This window comes from Acomys russatus, chromosome 20 (assembly GCF_903995435.1).
Source record: "Acomys russatus chromosome 20, mAcoRus1.1, whole genome shotgun sequence".
Classification (NCBI taxonomy): domain Eukaryota; kingdom Metazoa; phylum Chordata; class Mammalia; order Rodentia; family Muridae; genus Acomys; species Acomys russatus.
This window is the reverse complement of record NC_067156.1, coordinates 2,824,874-2,847,602: the sequence shown is the minus strand read 5'-3', so window position 1 is coordinate 2,847,602 and position 22,729 is coordinate 2,824,874. Positions and strand designations below refer to the sequence as shown.

The window sequence follows — 22,729 nt, the reverse complement described above, 5'->3', positions numbered from 1 at the left end:
GAGGGACATGGTATCTGCATGCCCGAGCACGCCTTGCGCTCTGCAGGCATGGGGTTCCCTGGGAGTGCCCTTCCTGCACATGCACGTGCGCCTGTTGTCATGTCTGCTTGCTTTATCTTTTTCCCAGAATCCTAAGGTGGAATGGTGGACCTAGGGACATACTGAGGAAGTAAGGAGTCAAGCGATTGCACATGAGAACAGAAGGCCTCTGGCATGGTGACTGGAAGGCTTCCCTTAGGAAGCAGATTGGCAAGTTCCAAGAATAAAGGGCTCTAGTACACAACGGTCAGCAAGAAAGGCGAGGATAGTTTAGAGCTCATGTGGGCTGACATGATTGTAGGAGTTGTGCTTTTCACACATGAATGCAGAAACTGAGAAATTAGCGCCTCCATCAGCCTCCTGTCCTTCTATTTTGGAAGGGGGGAAGTGGCGAGCTAGAGAGTGAAATGAAAACAGGTGCTACTGCCACTGTCAGACCCTACCTAGAGCTCACGTCCCCTCCTCAGCTAGAAGCCATCAATTCTCTGTGGTTAGCAAGACTTCTCCCCATCCCTAGGGACAAGGAGGGCCTCAAATAAGGAGATGGGTTTGTGGCTTGAAATAAAATGTTTTCAGAAAAGACTGTTTTCCTTGAGACAGGGTGTGCCATTTTTTAGCTTTGACACGCACGTTTGTGAGTAAAACCCACTAGCAGCCCAAGGAGGAAATGGCAGGATTGGCTCTAGTTTGCTCACTGAGACACCAGGAACATCCAAATCCATCCCGTTCCTTAAGAAATGACCCAGAAGTCTACCTCCCTCAGACCTTCATTTTAATTGGATAATAAAGCATCCTCTGGAAGCAGATGATGCAGGAGAGCATCAGAGGCCAGCAGCCTCCCCATTCAGCCCTTCAGCCTTGCATAGGAACCATCAGGTTACCTTCAAGCCTGGCCAGCCACAGAGCCCCAGAACTACACTGGCAGACCCCTTCTTTATGAATAATCTCTTTATTAAATTCTCCTCCAATTATCCAATTTGAGCACAGCATCTGCTCTTTGTCAGAACCCAGACTTACAGGGGACGCCAGGCATCTGTGAATGGCCATCGTAGTCTTGCTTGTGTTTCCGTGGACCAGTTCGTGCCCCACACTGACCACCACCATGGGGCAGGGATCATTTGCCACCTGTGACCTACGCCTCTGACCATGTTAGTGACTGATTTCTGTCCCCCCCCCCCCAAGTTATCCCTGTTCAGACACTCCTGTGACATCCTTTGAGTTTTAGCTTTTGAAGGTCACCCTGTTGTAAGTCACGGGCCTGCCCTTTTTGGTACCCTCAGTTATCTGAGCTACTATCCCTTCTTAGAGGGCTTACACTGTGTCTCTATCTGGCCAGCAGATATTTTGGGTAAAATTCTTGTTCCCATGAATACATATTTGACTAATAAAAGGGTATGTTTATAAATCACCCCTCTGGTGAGATGGCTCAGGAGCTAAGAGTGCTTTGCCACACAAGCCGATGAACTGAGTCGGATTCCGGGAACTCATATAAAGGCAGAGAGAGGGAGGACTGACTGCATAAGTCATCTGACCTCCGCAGGTGTGCTATAATATACATGACCCCCCCCCCCTGCAGCCCATGCGTACCATCTACATAGAGTAAAAATGAATAAAATAAATTTAGTATTTCCTTAATCAGGAAGTTCCTGGAGAAACAATTTCTTAGCACAAGGAGCATCTCTAAAGGATGGCTGCTTCGGACATCTTGCTGCTTTGAAAGGGCAGCTAGTGGGTCAGGAAGACAAGGGAGATGTGGAGACAATGCAGGCCTTTGTTCATCTTGGAATGTGCTGGGCACCCGCCTCTTCCCTGTGGCACCTGGACATGGAATCTGGGTTCTAGGATTGTTACCTATGGTGATGACTGATATGTGGGTGGCCACTACCCTAGCTTATGGAATTAAGGTACAGGATCACCTAGGAAACCTAAGGGAACTTTAGGATGAAAAGAAAGCCACAGGGGGCTTTCTGGAAATTGTTCTCAACCAAAGAATCCATTTTCAAACTTTTCCAACATATTGTAAGGAACAAATACTGCACGTGTAGACCACATACTCTACACTAAAAGCTTTGATTTGTTAACATTGTTGACTGGGACTCCTAGACCTTCTGAGGTGGAATCTCAGTGCACAGCCCAGGCTGTTACATGCATGACCTGGCCTCCATCTTTTGCTTTGCTGGAATTACAGCCTTGTACTTCAGAGCTTGGGGAATCCTAAGCTAACGCCATGCTTTGCTTTTGGTTGCGGGGGGCTTTGCTCATCTCTCTAACCTATTTAATCATATTGATATGAATCACAAGTTGCTTAATTTATGAATGTATGCTTTTCAGTGTCTTGTTTTGGACTTCACCACCTTTATATACATTTATATATGCTTTGTTCAAACTAATTTGTTTTGAAATATACTTTCTAACTTCCATCAATAAAATGAAATACTATTAATATTTCAGGAAACAAAAATCAGTCAAGGTAGTGGGTTTGAAATATAAGGGAAGTGCTGTACATTGTGCTGTGATACTTTTAATGCTCTTTCTCTAGTGAATCAATCTTTGTTTTAATTATAGCATAGAATGAAAACATTATCTATAAGGGTATTTTTAGTATTTATTTTATTCATCTTTTTAAAAAAAATTAGCCTAAAGGGTTTCCCCCTCTTTTAAAGTTTTGGTTTCTTTTTTCTTTCTTTTCTTTCTTTCATTCTTTCTTTTTTTTTTTCTTTTTTTTTTTTTTTTTTTTTTTTTTTTTTTTTTTTTTTTTGGACATGGTTTCTCTGTGTAGCCCTGGTTTTCCTGCACTCACTGTAAAGACAAGGCTGGCCTTGTACTCACAGCAACCCACCTGCCTCTGCCGTCCTGAGTGCTGGGATTAAAAATGTACACCACCATCTCTGGCTATTAATTTTTATTTCTAAGGCTATTTTCTTAAAATTACACACACACACACGTGCACACACACATGTTTATGCACATTAATGTTATATGAATGCAAGTGCCCTTTGAGGCCAAAGTGGGGGGGTGGTGGTGTCAGGACCCCTGAAGCTGGAATTACAGGTGGTTGTAAGCTGTCCAGTGTGAGTGCTAGAAACATGGGTCTTCTGCAATAGCAGTATGCTTTCTTAAGCCCTGTGCCATTTCTCCAGCCTCTTTTTCTCTTCTAAATATCCAAATTAAGTACTTGATACTTTCTTCAGCTCATGGCTGACTTTTATCTTGGAAGCTGCATGACCTATGGTATATGTATCTTACATCTCAGTAAAAGGATATATTTGGAGCTTATTTAAACAAATTGGCTTTAAGCCAAGAGTCCACTTGCAGTGCTATAATAAAATACTTTGGATTTGGTGGTTTATAAACAACAGAAATTTATTGTTCACAGTCATGTAGGCTAGGACTCAAGGCTGAGGTGCCTACAGATTTGGTGTCTGCTAAGAGGCTTCTCAGAACAGAGTAGAACTCACCTCAACTTATTTCGTATGAGCATTGGTGCCACTCGGAAGGCAAGTCGTCATGTCCTAATCACCTCCTAAAAGGGCCTGTCTCTTAGCACCACCATAATGGGAAATAGATTCCAGCTTGAATTTGGAAGGGGCACATTCAGACCACAGCACCAAGGATTCTCCCATTTCCTGTCTAAGTAAAAGCTGTCTACATCCAGAAAGAAATTGGTAGTAAGTTTGCCACTCTACAGAGGAAAGCAGTTCAACTGCACGAATAAACAGAAAAACCAGAATTAACTGACACCACACATCAAGTAGACCTGACATACATACAGACCGTTCCATCCGAACACCAAGAATACACCTTCTCTTCAGCAGCTCAGGAAAGCTTCTCTGAAACAACCACATTCGGAGACACAAGACAAATTCAGAGAAAAAAAAAAATGAAATAATACTATCTGACCTCACTGTGTAATAAAAGTTAAGGTCAATAGCAGAAGAATCTCTAGCAACTACAGGGACTCATAGAAATTAAACAACACATTACCGTACAATGAAAGAGTCAAAGAAGGATTCAAGAAAGATTTTTACAAATACCTTGATTCTTTTGAGAAGCTCATGTCCATAGTTGAGAGGCATATGTCCTTTTGGTGAGACTCCCTCTCTTTCCCGAACACCCATGCTTAAATCTGAGTTAAAACTTTTCCTAAATAAGCTCCAACTCTTCCTCAATAGATAGCTAAATAAAGCTTTAAAAGGTTTTTGAGACACAGACTCATTATGTAGCCCATGATGGCTTTGAACTCATGATCTCCTTGCCGGGGCCTCCCCATCTGGCTTTAAAAGGAAAGAAAACAATGTGAAAGGCTTTTACATTCAAATGGTGTCTTCTGGACAATACGTGATCACTGTACTCATGGACACCTTGCACGTGTGGTCACCTGCATAGAACAGCACAAGATCAAGACAACAGAACCAGTCAACACTGCAGCAGGCAGCTGTCACTGGATTCAGTAAGGGCATGGGAGAGGCTGTGAAGGGATGAAGGGACACAGGGTTCTGAAGAGAGAGGTGAGGGCGGGGGGGTGGGGGGGAAGGCTGGAAGTGAAAATGACCAACTTATATTGGAAATGTATATGACAAGGACAAAACAAAACAACCAACAACAAGACTGTTCCAAAGCCAGAAGACCAGCTGGTAACTTTCAACTCACTTTTGATTTAGTAGCAGCGGTTTGGATGAGGGACCGTTTCGTGGGACTCATTAAATGAGAACACTGTATGTTGCTGGCTAACAGGCGATAGCAGTGTTTCGCTTGGGCTGCTTCTGAGGGTCAGGGGTGTAAGTGAATTTGTAGCCTTCAAATTCCAGCTTCGACAATGTTATCAGTTTGCTTGTTCCCACTCAGTCTGCAGTATAGTCACTACCAATCGTCCCATGTGCATCTTCTGGGTGAAGCTAACATCTCTGTGGTCTCCTCGGGGCTCCCCCTCTCCCACGAGGGCATAACTGTTCATCTCTTTCTCTTCCATGCAGCACGGCACCACACTACTCATGGTTGCCTCCTATGCAGGCCATATAGACTGTGTGAGGGAGCTGGTTCTGCAGGGAGCAGATATCAACCTCCAGCGAGAGGTAAGGAAGGTTGTGCACGTGAATAAAAATTACCGGGTGGAGAGAGCTGCAGTCTCTGTAGTAATGAACTGCTTAAGAGGGCAAGCGCTGTCACTGCCTTGCTCGCAAAGCTCCTTGCAGAGTTTATTCGTGCCTGAAATAAGACCTAGGAATGTAGCATCTTCAGCTGTGTTCATCTGTTTGTGCTGTTATAACAAATAGAGTTTTGTTTAATTCAGTTTTAGGGACTGAAAATCTAAGATTGAAAAACTGTATCCATTTGGCACTCTTAACTTTTCAACAACTCACGCGTGTGAGACCTAACACACTCTAAGAGATCAGCATTAGTCCTTTCTGTATCTGGACCCACCAGCAGCCTTAGTCTGCCGCGTACATCTTAAAGGACCCTCTACCCCACTGTCCTCACACTGGACACTCAGCTGCTAGCACTGGGTCATTGGAAGACACATTCAAGCCATATCTGGCCCCCAGGTACCACCCCTTAAAGCATTCCTTAGGCAGGCATACATTTTTGTCTCAGGCATGAATGAGTACTTCTTCCTCTCTTGAAGGAGATGCCTTGGAATTTACAGGAATTTCCCAAATGTCACTTTTTTGTTTTTGTTTTTTGGTCTGCAGCCTATTCATCATGCAGCTTGGTCCCCATGAAGCCACATTTACAAAGTTTTTTTTTTTTTTTTTTTACAAAGCTCTTTTCTGCCTGGCCATGTATTAAGTAAGTTCTCCAAAAGAGCCGCATGGGGGACATTGAAGTAAAACATGAGCACTTAATCACAAGTAGAACTCTGAGGGTGTGGTCTAGAGTAGGCAGCAAGATGGCCAGGGCATTTAACATACTTTGGGGAGCCTGGTCTGAGGATGCCCCATAGGTTCCCAAGCTGACATAGCATCTATTTAAACAAAGGTTTATGGAGACGTGCGCCCTGCTTACTCTAAGTGTAAGTTTGGTCTCTCGGGTCCCACAGACCCAGGTATGAGATGGGCATCCTGGAACAGCTCCTAGCCACAGTGGATGCTTGATTTTGCTTCATCTGGCCTGATCCCACAACCTGTCTTACCTCTAGTTGGCCTTCATCTGCCTCTAAGCTTGTCTGTAGACCATGAAAGAACAGGCCCACAGCCTGAGCGAGCCTGGTAGGCAGTGTAAAGAAGGTCGTAAATTCAATCCATCGTCTCATACACAGATTCTTTGCAGGGGAGTCTTCACAACACCAGGCCATTGCTCGAGACCACTTTTCATATGAGCAGCTGAAATAAAATTTACCTCTGGGATAAAGATGTTTAAGCCCATTTAGAAATATATTTTCAAATTACTCTCATCTTTTCCTTTCTCCACTTTATAGTCTTTGTTTAATTATAACTTATAAACAAAAAACAGATTTTTCTCTAATAAAACAATGTAGTCCAGATCTGCTTATTCAAAAATTTGATCCCAAAGGGTAGGTACACTGTGTACAAAAACCTCTGGCAAACAACTGCGAAGAACAGAGGAAAGAGAAACAGCGGGTTTCTAGCTAGTGTGTGGCTTTGTGGTTTTATATTTATTCATACATTGGGTCCCAGGGGCTCAACTCAACCAGCAGATGGAAACATTTGAACCCCAAGAACAATAGCCCTTGAGGACTTCAGCCAAGTACACTCAGTCCAGAGGTAAACTGTGTCTCAAGTAGTGATGCTATGGAAGTTTCCAGTAGTCTGTCGAGTTTCCTGAGCCCATGTCAGGCTCCAGCAATACAAATCCTAAGGAAAAGTGAGGCTGCCAAGCAGCAAGTGCATCAGGAATCTTTGGCATGTATTTTTGCAGCAGACTTGCACTGTGCCCCACTGCTAACCCACTCGCAGCGCCAGAATGTTTCCTTAGAACTTCCCTAACCTTGTTTTCCTAGATACGCAGAGCTTGCTAGAGTGACCAGCCAGAGGGCAGTCACTGTAGAGACCCAGAAATGGTAGCTGATTGAGGCCACCAGGAAGCTGGCCTGAAGCCCTGGGCTTTAGGAAGAAAGAGTGTACACTGAAGACTTAATTCACCTTTCAGACTGAAGTCTAAATCCTGTTAGCTAGAGATTCCTGTATCCATGCACAGGACTGGTTTATATATGAAAATTAGCCCAAACTGCTCTAATCGTCATATTTAGTTAATGTATCAAAAATTAATGAAAATAAATATTTTCTCTTAGTAAAGAAAACACCAGATAGAATTCTGGGTACTCTCTAAACTTTATTTCAGAAGCAAGTCATTTTATTCTGCCCAAGTTTCTTCATCAAAACCTCTTTACAGATATTCTAGAATTTAGCAGCCTTCGCTGTCAGAGAGCAGTGGCTAGGCACTGCAGGTTGGCCCCTGTGAGAACCACTGGAAACCACATGTGGTGAGCAGAAAGGCTCTCAGAATGGTCAGGTCATCTCACAGCTGGAGGGGAGAGGGTTAAATCTGCAAAGGTATTAGATCTTCTGCCTCCATGGTGGGCCTCCCTGCTTCCCCATCCTGTGTGCTCCTGCCTCCATGATGGGCCTCCCTGCTCCCCCATCCCATGTGCTCCTGCCCCCCTGTGGTACGTTTACACTATGGAATACTACTCAGCTATTAAAAACAAGGAATTTCCGAAATTTGTGGACAAATGGATTGAACTAGAAATTATCATAATGAGTGAGTTCACCCAGAAGCAAAAAGAGTTAAATGGTATATACTCACTTATATCGAGACACTAGTCCAAGGGGTACGTCCCCATGAAAAACTTTACCTACTAGGAAAATGGGTCAGAGAGGAGGACATCCTATTGAGACTTTAGGTGTGATAAGCCTGGGAGAATGAGGAAATAGAAGGATCTAGAGGGTCCTGGAAAACTACAGGCGGGTCTGGGCCCTGGGGTCCTCCTCAAACTATGGCACCCGCCAAGGAAAATATAGGCAGTAAACTTTGAACCCCTACCCAGATTAGCCGATGGACAGGATATTCTCCACCGTTAAGTGGAGAAGGAGATCTGACTTTCACACAAACTCTGGTGCCCCATATTTGACCATGTCCCTTGGATGGGGATGCCTGGTGGTACTCAGAGGAAGGATAATAGGTCACCAAGAAGAGACTCGATACCCTATGAGCATATACAGGGGGAGGAGGTCCCCCTCAGTCACAGACATAGGGGAGGGGAATGGGGGGGAAGCGGGAGGGAGGGAGGAATGGGAGGACACAAAGGATGGGCTAACAACTGAGATGTAATTTGAATAAATTAATAATAAAAAAGGAAAAAAAGAGTAAGTTTTAGAGTGGTCAGTACAGTCCACGGGTCTTGCTGCCCTCCCTTAGTCCCTCATGCCTGAGTCAGAATCTAATATCCATATGCTCCCGGTGAGCTGTGGAGAGAGGGGTTGCTCACAGTACCTGGAGAAGGGTGCTGGTTTTGCCAGAAGTTCAGACATGAAAATGATGGGTGGCGGCAGCAGCAGCTGCTTCCTCCTCCTCCTCCTCCTCCTCTTCTCCTCCTCCTTCTCCTCCTTCTTCCTCTTCCTCCTCCCCCTCCTCCTCCTTCGCCTCCTCCTCCTTTTCAATTCCCTGTACAGTGTATCATGATGCTATCCACTCTCCTTGGCCTCTCTCGTCCCCTCCCATTCCTGCTGCTGACGTCCTCTTTCCAGCTCTCCCATAATGAGCATCTTCACAGGAATGATGTGCATAGCTGTGATTATTTTAATCATGTGATACTATGATCATGGCTCCGGTCTTTGAGTAGGCTTATAAAAGTGACTTTGAAGAAAATATTCTTTTGTGTTGATTGGCTTAAAATGTGAATTTAGACTTCTACCATCACAATTCTTCTATGTTTTGATTTATTCTAGTTTTCTCAAACACCGTACCAAGCGTGTTTGTTGCCTATGGTATTGCAACATAGCTTGAACTGGACAGCTTAAAACAACAGGGAATAATTATCTTGTACATCTGGAGGCCAGAAATCTAAATTCAGAGTGTAGTCTGGGTCTCATTCTTGTTGCAGGCCTATCTGGTCAGTCCCCAGCCTCTAGGTCACATGCAAGCCAGGATAATCATAAGTGGGGCCCAACACAAAAGCATAAACCTTCTGAAAACATTAGGAGACTTTTGGTAACTCATTTACACAGTGCCCAAGCAGGAATGCTGTAGCTGACAGTGTAGGGTTACAATATCAAGGTTGGGCATGCCTGCTAGAGACCACCAGGTGGCCTCCATTTTCTGCCACTCCAAGACCTGGTGCTATCCATTCTGTGGCTTGTGACTACAGCACTCTGATCATTGTATCCGTGGTCTCTGCCTTTCCTGTCAAATATCCCTCTTCATCAATATATCAAATATCCATAGTCATCTTCTTTTAATTATTATTTTTACTGTGGTAAATATACATAACTTTTTCCTATTTTAACCATTTAAAAATATATAGTTAGGATAACATGAATACATTCGGTGCTGTGCAACCACTGCTACCATCTTTCTCTGTAAGTCTTCCCAAGAGCCTGTGCCCACTAGACAATCAATAACTCCCTCTTCCTCCCTCCCCAGCTGTTAGCAACCATCTCCCTGTAGCCATGAGTTTGAGTTCTTCAGACACCAGAGTAGAGTCTAAGTGTTTGTCCTTAGAGAGCAGGCTTGTTCCGCGTAACAGACTTTGCATTGCATCCATTTCCATTTCACACCATTGTGGTATCTGCCATAATTCCTTTTCTTTTAAAGCTAAATAACCTATCATTGTAGGCAGTGCCACGCTGCTCCTCCTTCGTCCACAGATGGACATTTCCAGCGCCTCCATGTTTTAGCTCTTGCAAACGTGATTTCTCTGTCACTCTCTGGTCCCGACTAGTGGAATTACAGGCCTGTGCCACCTGGCACAGTGCACAGAGTTGAGCAAGGAGACTGGTTCTCTTTTTCACTTAAAAGGACACCCATCATTGTCCAGCTAACCCAGAATGAGTTCCTCTCCAGATCCTTAATCTCATCCTTCACTATATAAAGATATAGTATGTTCTGGAATCAGGCTATCATCTGCTCTTTTCTGGGAGGACCAATTATCCTAGTGCAACAAAAACCAAGTCTTTCTTTCATGTTATTTCTTTCATCAAGAAGTAGCAGTGGGGGCTGGCGGTGTAGCTCAGTGGTAAGTGCTGCCTGCTCTTCCATACTAGCACCCACCTGGAAGCTAATAACTGTAACTCTAGTTTCAGAGGGTCCTATGTGCTATTCTGGCTTTCACGGACATTGCACACACATGGTACACTGACATATATGCAGACAAAACACCACACATTTAAAAAGTAAATTTTACGGGCTGGAGAGATGGTTCATTGGCTAAGAGCACTAGCTGCTCTTCCAGAGATCCTGAGTTCAATTCCCAGCAACCACATGGTGGCTCACAACCATCTATAATGAGATCTATTGTCCTCATCTGTCATAAAAGCATACTTGCAAATAGAGCAGTCATATAAATAAATAAACAAACAAACAAACAAATAACTACTTTTTTTAAGAAAAAGAAAGAAAGTTGCAACACATCAAATGTGGCCCTCTTGGAGCTAGGAAGCGTCTGTGCAGAGAGACTGCTGTGTTTTATGTGAAGGTTAATTTTACTAAACACCTCTTTAAAGGCATTCCCTCTCTCTCTCCCAGTCAGGTACAACTGCCCTGTTCTTTGCTGCCCAGCAAGGCCACAATGACGTCGTGAGATTCCTCTTCGGATTTGGAGCATCCACTGAGTGCCGGACCAAAGTAAGAGAGCTGAGGTCCTGACTTCACACCCTGGGGAAGCGCTTGGGCAGACAATGCCATTCCTTTTCTCCTCATCTGTGGCCCATCATGCATGCTTCTCTTGCTGGGAGACTCTAAGGAAGTGGCTTTCAGAGGGTGCTTGTGGAAGGTCCCGGATTCATTAGTTTGGGGGATTCCTTCTACGTTTTGTACTTGGAGAATTTCATAGGAAACTACTTAAATTATTTCTTGTATCATTTGTTTTTTGTTCAGGGACCCTAAACTTTATAAGCAGGCATCTCTCCAACAGTTCCTATTTCTGTGTTTTATTCTCTTTCTGTATTAGTTCCAGGACAGTAATAGGAGTTATTTGAAGTATTTAACTTGTCCTAGTGAGCCTAGGGTGCTTCTGAGCTGGCTGCCTGGCAGGTGGCCGCACTCCCAGGCTATTCTCTGGGAAAGACAAAGTCAGACGCAATCTGCAGGTTGCAGCGTTGAGTGGGGACTGTGGTTCTTCCTTTACAAGGGGTTTCCAGTCTCATGAAAGCACAGTGCCAAAAAAGATGAGGTTTTTTGTTCACATGATTTTTCATGTTTTATACCAGGGAATTTCGAGTTGATATAATATTCTTGTCATTTTCACTTCGTTTTAGGTCTACTTATAGTATTTATTCCTGAATTTTATCCTATGAACTTTAGCCCATGTTGAAAAATCTTAGATTTTCTTAGCTGATGGTATATAATCAAGGGAGTTCCCACTGGATTTTTTTCCCCTAATGAAATACTATCGAATGGTCTTGATGTCATATAGAATTTTGTCTTTTCTAAAACCCATTAGTAAGTTGTGTGCATGTCTTGAAGCATATTGGATAATATGATATAATATAATATAATAAATATAATATAATAATATAACATATACATACTTATTCTAATTATCTATTTTTTATTGTAAACCTGAGGTAACAGAGGCTGAGTTGCTGCTCAGTGGGTACATGCCTGCTGCAAAAAGCACAAGGACCCGAATTCACATCCTCAAGGTCCATGCAGAAGCCAGGTGCTTAACTGCATAACCTCATGCATGCATGCATCCGTAGCTTCAGCCCTGAGGGGAGAGGCCAGGGAGACATGAGGACCCTGAAGGTAGCCAGTGTAGAGAAAATGACAGCCTCCAGGTTCACTAATAGGCCCTGCCTCAGAAAATAAGATGAAACAATTGAGGAAGATATCCTGATGGCAACCTTTGACCTCCACATGGGGAGGGGGGCAGCGTGCACATGCATGCACTGGAGCATATGCACGTGTGTACACACAGACAGACAGGCACACACACATGCACATTCACACACACACACACACACATACACTATAACTAAAGTTCACTGAACCTAAATCTCAACACCTTAGAATTAAATCAGAATCATCGGACATGATCATATGGCTACTCCAGTCACCTTCCTGCTTAACAAGTTCCTACCGCATTAACACCTTTATGCTGGAACCAAGTTGTGCTCCTGCAGATCCATAGAACACAGATCCCATGATGAGCAATCCCATGATTCCTTGAGGTCAACTGCAGGTGTCTTAAGTGCTTTCCATAGGAAGAAGGGAGCATCAGGAGGCTTTGAGTTTCAATGTGAACCTGTCCTCAAAACTGACTTGGTTCTAATAATCACCCTCTTTGTTATGAAGTATATGAGATCTGTAGCCTGAAAATGTTTTTAATAGAAGAGAATGGTCCCTCTGCCATACTCAGTGTGTTTACTATTGTCTTACCTAGTCAGGCAGAGAGAGCGCAAAGTTGACAGGACTGAGCAATAGCCATGGCTATTATTAAGCAATGTCTCAATGTCCCTCATTGTGCCACAAGCCTCAGCGGTTTGCCCTTTCCTCTCTGTTCCCTGCCCTTCACTGTCGGCTCCGACACTTTCCTTCCCAGGCAGTTCCTCCCTCAGTGATGCCTTCTCTAGCTACTGCCATGCGTCCAGGATGTCACTTGGACTATGACCACAATAACCCACAAATGACCACAAGTATCTGTAAAATAGCAGATATTTTACAGGAGGCCATCCGCCTATCATAACCACATCTTACACAGCTAGTTAAAAGGCTTATTTTCTGGGCCTCACCAATACATTATGAATCAAACCCTCTTGGGTAGAATTTGAATAAAAATAAAAATAAAATTCTATGCCCAAATTTAGAAAGTATACTGTTATATTTATAGTTAGTATTTTTTGGTTAAGTTACATGTTGTTGAATTATTCATAATTAGCTTATATCTCCACATCACAGTTCACAGCACCAGATAATCCAAGGTGGGAAGATACCAGGAGTGCCCGGGGAAAGCCATTAGTGGTGCTTTGACCACAGACTCAGCGAGTCGGCAGTATGATGTGGTTGGCATAAGTGCTTGTTCTAATTTCAGCTGCAGAGATAAAAGTGGGGTTGATACCACAAAGGGATCCCCACTGCACATTAGAGCACGATTGCTTTCCAGCGCTCTGCTCAGTCTCAGGCCCACGCTTTAAAAGAGACCCAGACAAACTGGCGCGTGTTCAAAGGAAAGCACTGATTAAGACAGTGAGGTGCTGTCCTCTGCTCTTTTAACGGAGGCGAATCTCGCCACATGGAAACGGTGGCCGTGGATGGCTAAGCATCGTGAACTCAGTGGCTTACGACCAAATGGCACCACAGAGAGAAGCTGGTATTTGCCGAAGGGCCCCCTGGTCAGAAGCCATGGAAGGCTTTCCTGGTGATTCCAAGGTGGAGTTGACAATACTTGGAAGTGCGCGCTGCCCTTCCCCTGTTGAGAGGAGAATGGATGACTCCTCCTTTGGTACATGGAGGTTTGTAATTGTAGGAACTTGGTGAGATAACTGCATTATGTCCCTAGCAGGTTATCCAAGAGTACCGCACGGTCATGTCCTTAAGATGAAATCTTTCACGATTGTAAAGAAAGGGTAGAGAGCTGGCGAGGTGACTCCATAGTTAAGAGCACTTGCTGCTCTTCTAGAGGACAAGGGTTTAGTGTCCAGCACCCCATTGGGTGGCTCACAGCCTCCTGTAACTCTCAGGTCCCCCACTCTCTTCTGACCTCTGTGAGCACCCTCACATACACACGGCACACACTTACAGAGACACACAAACACATATGCATACGTACAAATAAGAGATAAAGCAAGTCTTTAAAAAGTAAAGACAAGGTAAAAATGATGACAGAAGGAGGGTGGCTTTATTATCTCTGGGTGTAGCCTCAGCCAGTTCTATGTAGATGATGATATAATGCGCATGTCCTCTCCTGCCATAGGATGGTGGCACTGCCCTGTTAGCGGCCAGTCAGTATGGGCACATGCCAGTGGTGGAGACCTTGCTGAAGCATGGAGCCAACATCCACGACCAACTTTATGTAAGTGTTTCAAGAGGGCACTTGCTTATGCCTTGACCACAGCTAACATTCAACCTAAATTCCAATGTCAGAAACTCCAGGTTCAAGTATTTTTTAATATATTTTATTAATTTATTCATGTTACATCTCAATTGTTAGCCCATTCCTTGTATCCTCCCATTCTTCCCTCCTTCCCATTTTCCCCTTACTCCCCTCCCCTATGACTGTGACTGAGGGGGACCTCCTCCCCCTGTATATGCTCATAGGGTATCAAGTCTCTTCTTGGTAGCCTGCTATCCTTCCTCTGAGTGCCACCAGGCCTCCCCATCCAGGGAATGTGGTCAAATATGGGGCACCAGAGTTCGTGTGAAAGTCAGACCCTACTCTCCACTAAATTGTGGAGAATGTCCTGTCCATTGGCTAGATCTGGGTAGTGGTTTGAAGTTTACTGGACTCTAGGTGAGAGAAGCATGAAAGAATGGGGAAATAGAAGAATCCAGAGGGTCCTAGAAACCTACAAGAAGAACATTATGATGAGCAGATCTGGGCCCAGGGGTCCTGCTCAAACTATAGCACCAGCCAAGGTTCAAGTATCCTTTAGCGCACTAAAAAGAGCACGCATCTGTTTTTGAAGATGTATTTTTCTTATTTGACTTATGTTTATGAGGGGGGCATATATGTGCACATGAATGCAAGTGCTCACAGAGGTCAGAGGTGTCAGATACCCTGGAGCTGGGGTTACAGGCAGTTGTAAGCCACCTGATGTGGGTGCTGGGAACTGAATTCAGGTCCTCAGTCTGTGCTCTTAACCACTAAGCCATCTTTCCACCCCTAACACAGTGGGCTTTTCATTTGAGACACCAAGAGAAAATTAGCTGATCAGATGAGCTTTCCCTGTCATAGAAACCATGTATTTCCTCACCTCTGTTCTCTCTGTTAAATCTGTTACTCATCTGAAATAGTCCCCTTATAGTGTTAAGCTGCTTTCTGGTACAAGCTCACCCACACCATGGCAAGCCCCATGGTCCAGTGTATGGACAGCACCTTCCTGTTGCCAAGTGGAGTGCATACCTAGTACAGTGTCCTGCCACTCCTAGTGCAGCATGCCACCAAGAGAAGAAATCAAGTCATGCCAGAGAGAAATGGGAGGTGAAAAGCCTAGAGATGTGTGCACAAAGTAGGTCTCTGAAGGGCATCCGCTGCCACCGTGGGTCTGTTTGCGGCTAATTGGCAATTAGTGCATAGCCCGCGGGCCCTTGTAATTGTCACTGTAATTCCATAGGCTTCATGAAAACTGTTATTGTCCTGATGTTGTAGGAAACATAAGAGATGGGGGGATGAGGTCTCAGGGTGGGGAGGGAGAGAGCCCTGCTTCCGGTTATCCAGGGACTGTATTTTAGGCCATTCTTCAAGTACACTGTGAGGCGTTCTGCCAAAGGCATTAGGGTTTCGCAGCCACATAATAGGCTGTGTAGGTGTGCACGTTTCCATTTGAGCATCCTTTCCAGAGCTTGCCTCATTAACGCTCACAAATCTCAGGCCTCTTTGAAGTCCATAGCAACTAGCCTAACCCTCTGGCACTTAAGGGTTTGTAAGGCTTTAAGCCTTGATCTCAGGATGACTGAACTCCTCAGTCCCACTCTCAGGAAGTGCCTCTCAATTGGGCTGCCCATTAGACGCACCTGCGGTGCTTTCCAAACTGCCAGTCCCAGACATCCCCTCAGACCAGCGGAGCCCATCTCTGAGGTCTGAGCTGCAGCATGAGGAGGTTCTGACATGAGTCCTGAGAAACCCCGGCAGGGCTCGGGGAGGGCTCGGTAGGAAAGATGTTTGCTGTGCAAACTTGAGAACCTCACTGAGCTGAGATCACCGCCCCGCCCCCAGCACCCCACCCCCGCCCCCCCTTCCCGCACCAGCACACAAAGCTGGCCTCTGTGGTGTGCACTTGCAGGTGCACTGGAAAGGGGAAGGAGACAGGGGAGGACTTCCGGGCTTGCCGACCAGCCCACCTTGCCAAACAGGCACTGAGTTGTGGGTTTGGTGAGACCTCCATCTGCAAAAATAAGGTGAAGAGCAACTGGGGATCCTTAATGTTGACTTCCAACCTATACACTCGAGTGTCCATGCAGGCACACCTGTACCCACACCTGTGTGCACAGCTGAGCACATACAGAGGAAAAAAAGGGGGGGGGGGAATAAATGCATGGCTAAAGCATTTCTGTTGATCTGTGCAAGCAAGGAAAAGCTAAGAATCTAGATTACTATATGGGGGGCAGGTGGACCCAAAAGGCCTAGAGGCTTTGGGACTAGAAAGCTAATTTTGACTTTCACAGTACGACCCTGAGCTAGCAGTCTGAATTGAGAATGGATATAAAATTTGCACTCATCAGACAGTGTCCACCCAGAAGGCTCTCAGAGCTCCTGTTCACAGTAAATTCCTCTCTGTTATAAGGCGAATTAGGAGTTTTCACATGCTGTAAATTCCTTTTTGCTTTCATAAAATGGCCCAAATGCTTCTATTAAAAACAATTGATCTGGATGTAGTGGTGTACACGTTTCATCCCAGTACTAGGGGAAGCAGAGACAGGTGGGTCTCTGTGAGTTCAAGGACAGCCTGGGCCACAAAACTAAATATTGTAATACACAGTAAGAAACACAATGTGTAGTCTGTCTCAGAAAAGTCTGCCGAGCTAGCCACAGCTAAGGGCAGGGGAAGGTTCCTGCGCTGGTATATGAAGAAGCAGCTAAAATGTGTAGGCATAATCAAATATCTGCCTAAAACTGCTTATAGGCAGGTTTGTTTTTAATGATTGCGTTGAGGGTAGTCTGGTAGCTCAGTAGACATTCAGTGGAAATCCTGCCCGCTCCAGGTGACACACCCGGCTGGACTTATGCTGCAGATGTTTGGGGTTTCAGCTTGTCAGTGTTCCCAGCATGCAGTGTGGTAATTAGCTAGGTGTTAACTTCACATGGAGGTGGCCAGGACTTCTACTATGGAGCAGAAGCTACAGGGCTTGCCCCGTCTGCAAATGTAAATTTGCTGAAACCAGAAAGACATGTAGACATGTTTATGAGAAAGAAAGAAAGAAAAAAAGAAAGAAAGAAAGAAGTTCCCCTTCAACATAAAAAAGCTCGTAGAGCCTCTGTGCAGTTCGTCCTCTGTGTTTATAGTATTGTATCTGCTGCTGGGCTGGCAGGGAGCAGCAAGTGAAGGGTCAGTCTTTTTTTTTTTTTTTTTTAGTTTTAGTTTTTTTGAGACAGGGTTTCTCTGTGTAGCCCTGGCCCCTGGCTGTCCTAGAACTCACTCTACAGACCAGACTGGCCTAGAAGTCACAGAGATCCACCTGCCTCTGCCTCCTGAGTGCTGGGATTAAAGGCGTGTGCTACCACACGAGGCTGGGAAGAGTCTCTCTAAGGAAGTTTTTCTGAAATCATTTTTATGCTAGGCTAACATTCCACCACTGATCCCCTAAGCCCTTTAATACTCAGAGAAACTATGTGTTGAGGGGCCATGCATAAAGGAGCAAGATGGATGCCAAGGAAAAGATACGAACTCCTAATTCATAAAGTCACAGAAAATGGAATCTGGGGAGATGGCTCAGTTTGGAAAAGTGCTTGCTTCCTGCCATGAAGACCTGAACTTGACCCCCAGAACTCATGTAAAATCATCAACACCATCATCACCATCACAATTACCACCACCACCACCATCATCATCATCATCATCGCCATCTGCTGGAGTGATAGCTCAGCTATTAAAAGCACATGCCACTTTTGCAAAGGACCCAAGCTTTATTCCCAGCACCACGTGGCGGCTCACAGCCATCTGTAACTCCAGTTCCAGGACATCCAAAGCCTCTTCTGGTCTCTGAGGGTACCAAACATGCACATCATGTACACATATATGTGCAGGCAAAACATTCACACACATTCAATAAAATACATCTTAAAATGTTTTTTAAAACCTGGGTGTGGTGGTTTATGCATAGGATCCCAGCACCTGGGAGACAGACAGGTAGATCCCTCTGGTTCCCTGGCCAAGCGGCCCCAGGCTAGTGATTTACCTAATAGCTCTTAATTGGAAGAGAGAGAGAGAGAGAGAGAGAGAGAGAGAGAGAGAGAGAGAGAGAGAGAGAGGCAGAAAAAAGAATGTAAATAGTGCGCTTTATTAAGTAATGTACCTTTACTTTTCTTTTAAAATAAACATGAAACCTGAATCTGAACACTTATCTCTTAGGACGGAGCCACTGCCCTCTTCCTAGCTGCCCAAGGTGGTTACTTAGATGTCATTCGACTACTGCTGTCTTCAGGAGCCAAAGTCAACCAGCCAAGGCAGGTAATGTCCCTTGCTGAAGTCCGCGGAGCACGAGGCAGGGAGCACCAGGTGTCTGGAGCAGCACGTGGCTGGCATAAGCTGGCGCCATAGGCATCCTTCAACCCTGCTTCTGTGAGGAGAAGTGGTTAAGATGCCTTTGATTCTGTGCTTTGAGCTCAGCTGGATGCCTCTGAGCTCAGGTTGACATCACTAGTCAGCACTTTAAAAACGTGTTTAATGTCTGAGGTCAAGTACACACTCTGCCACCTCCTCTTCAAATAAATTATGATTGTGCTGAAGTAAAGAGTGTTGGCTGGCCTGCGACATAGGTAAACAGAGACAAGTCCCAACTGACCTCTCTCCTGATAGGCTACCATAGCTCCCGCCTCTCTCCTGATAGGCTGCCATAGCTCCCGCCTCTCTCCTGATAGGCTGCCATAGCTCCCGCCTCTCTCCTGATAGGCTGCCATAGCTCCCGCCTCTCTCTCCTGATAGGCTGCCATAGCTCCAGCCTCTCTCCTGATAGGCTGCCATAGCTCCCGCCTCTCTCCTGATAGGCTGCCATAGCTCCAGCCTCTCTCCTGATAGGCTGCCATAGCTCCCGCCTCTCTCTCCTGATAGGCTGCCATAGCTCCCGCCTCTCTCCTGATAGGCTGCCGTGGCTCCCGCCTAGCACTGGTTTCAGCAACCCAAGAGGAGCCGTTGCCATTGAAACCAGCATATCATGGGTGGGTTCTGTGCCTTCGTTGCTCACAGTCATGCCACCATTGGGACTTCACTTACGAGTGTCTGATATCTGGCATCTGCTAACATCAGACAATTCAATTGGCTGATACTTAGAGCTCAGGAAAACAAGATAACAGAGGGGGCGATTCATATTTGATAAACGTAAGGTAGCTAGCTCATTATTCTGTTATTTTGTTGGAACCATCTGTGCTGATTAATTCATTGCACCTGAGCTTAAGAAAACATTGCTGTGAAAGTGTTTTTGCTGTTGTTGTTTAGAAAAGTCAAGTTACTGTTTCTTAAGCAGTAACACCCCAGGGCAGGTTTCTGCTATGATTGATCTGGTGTAGGAAGCCTGGGTGTTTGAATAATACTCAGCTATGGGACCCATAGGCTTCCTGGGTCCTCATTAGCCTCAGTGCATAGGGAATGAGAAAAGAGAATGGGTATAGTAGGTTTGCTGTCAGCAATCGAGACTTCTACACCAGCTCTGCCAATAACTGGGCTTTGGTTGTGGGGACTGGTTTTGTCTTTGAGGCCAGGCTTGCCCCACACTCATGATTCAGCTGGGATTGAAGCCATGCACCTGCTTAGCTCTGTGGAGCCATTTAACTACACTAAATGTGTTATTTGTGAGTGTGTGTGCACGTGGGTGCACATGTGTGCTACAGAATACATGTGGAAAGCAGAGGACAACTTTTGGGAATCTGCTCTGTCCTTTTTCACCTTGGATTCTAGGGGTTGAAATTAGGTTGTCAGGCTTGTGTTACAAGCACCTTTACCCAGCCAGCCATCTTGCTGTGTAATTCTCACAGTTACACCTTGAGCCTTCACCTGAGCGTCAGGCTAGGAAGAGGGTGCCTGGCCGCCCCTTCATGCTCTCAGAACTTGGACAGTTGTTCTGTTAGTATCTCGGGAGCAGTTACCAGGCTCAAGCATAAACTTACACACTTTAGGATTTTTCTAAAGGTTTTTTTCCAGCTTTAGATGGTTCTAGAAATGCTCCTGGGAAGGAAGCAGTTTAGAAAAAGTTGCACATCAGGCATGAAGAGGAAGCTGTCAGTAAAACAAGCATGATCTGTATCTGAGCCCCAGAACACATGTGAAAATGCTCAACATGGTGGAATACACTTGTGATCCTAACACTGGAGGAGCTGAGACAGGCTCAACTAATATTTGAGCCACAGGCCAGTGAGAGACCTTGTCTCAAAAAACAAAGTCAGCTGCTCCTGAAGAATCATACCCATGGGCAACTTCCAGCCTCCACATTAATGTGTGTGGGCACGTGTGTGTGTGTGTGCGTGTGTGTGTGTGTGTGTGTGTGTGTGTGTATGTGCATGCACACACCTATATGCATAAGCACATACACACACCTATATACATGAACATATATTCATATACCAATATACACAAACACATACACACAATGCACATATATATATACACATACATACACATACACAACACACACATACACACATACACACCTATGTACATGAGCACATACACACACCAAGAAAACAATTGTACATCAAGCTTGCCAAGGTTGGTATTTAGAAGCTGGAGTTTAATATTTTGTTAACCCTTCTTATTTTGACTCAGAAGGATTCTGTACTAATTAATGAAAGGAATTGGTGGTCTCTGAGTGGCAGTGGCGTTGAGTTTGATTTGGAGGTCCTTATCGCCACAGGTTCCCAGTGAATTTGGAAGTGAGAGGCTATGAGGATTGAAAGGTTTTATTTATTTTTCATTGCATCTTTGCAAAAATAAGTTCTACCTCTTTAACAAGTCTGTTTGTAAAATACATTTTATTGTGCCTATTCTTACAGTCATGCGTGCTTAAAAAACAATACCCAAGTTGATAGGGATTGATATTTCAAAGCCTGCACGGGTGCCTGAGCGCCTCAACCTGAACTGAGTCACCTGTTGCCATTGAAACCAGGAAGTTAAAATGTAAGCCAGCACAGCAGCAGTCCCTACAGCACCTCATAGCTGTTCGCGTTCCACAGGAGTGCGGTGCACCTGGCCCTGTGCTCAAAAAGCAAGGGACACCCCACCCCTCCAGGCTGCTCCTAACAAATTGCTTTGTGACTTTAAGAGTCCAGCTCTGAAAAGGCTGTCATTCAGGAAAGATATTTTATTAAAAAAAAAAATAGGAATTATCTGAGGTGGGGGAACAATGAGATGCTTCCTTTTTTGTTGCATGCATTCACCTCAAAGAGTGCCCAGTTTCGTGCCCTGCCAGGAGCCTGTAATTCTCTGTTAGCGACTTCCCTGTGCAGGTCAATCATTCCTGCTCTGTGCTGGATGAAGAGCCACCTCTGCTGACGTCATTCTGGCTAAGAAAATGAATGTAGACATGACAGAGGCACTACAAGCAAGGCTGACTTGGTTACAAGTTATTTGGCAGTCCAAGAAAAGCGTTATTTAAAGTTCTCCTGGCTTGCACAGGGCAGAACATTACAGCAGGGTGTCTGGAGCTGGTGTTTTCTTCTGCAGTCCCCGCCAGCTCATTGTCTGCATCAGGAAAGTCTTCATTGATAAAGCAAGGACAAGAATGTGTGCCTGATTCTCTAATTCTTAATATTTTTAAATAAACTTGACGTGTGTGTGTGTGTGTGTGTGTGTGTGTGTGTGTGTACACACAAGTGTAATGTGCACAGAAGCCAGAAGCCAATCTCAAGTGTCCTTCTTAGGAGCCATCCCCCTTCTGGTTTGAGACAGACTCTCCCTGGAACCTGGACCTTTCTGTTAGACTCTGGTCAGTGAGTCCCAGGGATTCCCCCTCCCCTTCTGTCCCCAGCTCCGGGCTTAGAAGCGCGTGTCACGTCTGCACATATGCACACCCATGCACTTTCCCATTCTCGCCTCTATGGACACCCGCTTTCACATACACATGCACACATATGCACATGCACACACGTACACATGCACAAACACACACACACACACATGCACACACATGTGCGCACATGCCATTCTGCAAAGCGTTGCCATTAGCATCCGTGACAAGTTGCTAATGAAGCAGCTCTGAAGTCCCTCAGCTGAACATTTGCTATGATGTCAGGGTGACATTCGCTGTGACGTCAGGGAATCAGGACTGCAGACTGAATGGCTTTTCCTTGTAACTCTATCCCTGAGAACTAAGCTTGTTAGCGCTTCGTGCCGAGGAGGCATGGTCAGACAGCAAGCCACAGTCAGTGCTGGATCACAGAGCAAGCCACAGTCGGTGCTGGGTCACAGAGCAAGCCACAGTCAGTGGTGGGCCACAGAGCAAGCCATGGTCAGTGCTGGGCCACAGAGCAAGCCACAGTCAGTGCTGGGATGGTGTGATGCTGGGCATGTCCCTTCAGCATTGTCCTATTTAATAGGTCAGGACTTGGAAAACTCCTTTGTGTTTCTTCCATGTGTCCTTCTCTAGGAGAACCTGACAGGAGTCAAACCTTCTTAATCACTAGCAAAGATACTGAGTTTATCCAGTG

General features: G+C 45.2%; 1 protein-coding gene across 1 annotated transcript in view; it reads left to right on the top strand.

Moving 5' to 3' along the window:
- Ankrd29 (ankyrin repeat domain 29) overlaps positions 1-22,729 on the top strand; it is a 50,786-nt gene that overhangs the window by 11,858 nt on the left and 16,199 nt on the right. The window contains exons 3-6 of the mRNA XM_051163754.1: positions 5,013-5,111; positions 10,741-10,839; positions 14,129-14,227; positions 18,444-18,542. Of these exons, the coding sequence (XP_051019711.1) occupies positions 5,013-5,111; positions 10,741-10,839; positions 14,129-14,227; positions 18,444-18,542 (396 nt within the window). The remainder of the gene's footprint in view (positions 1-5,012; positions 5,112-10,740; positions 10,840-14,128; positions 14,228-18,443; positions 18,543-22,729) is intronic.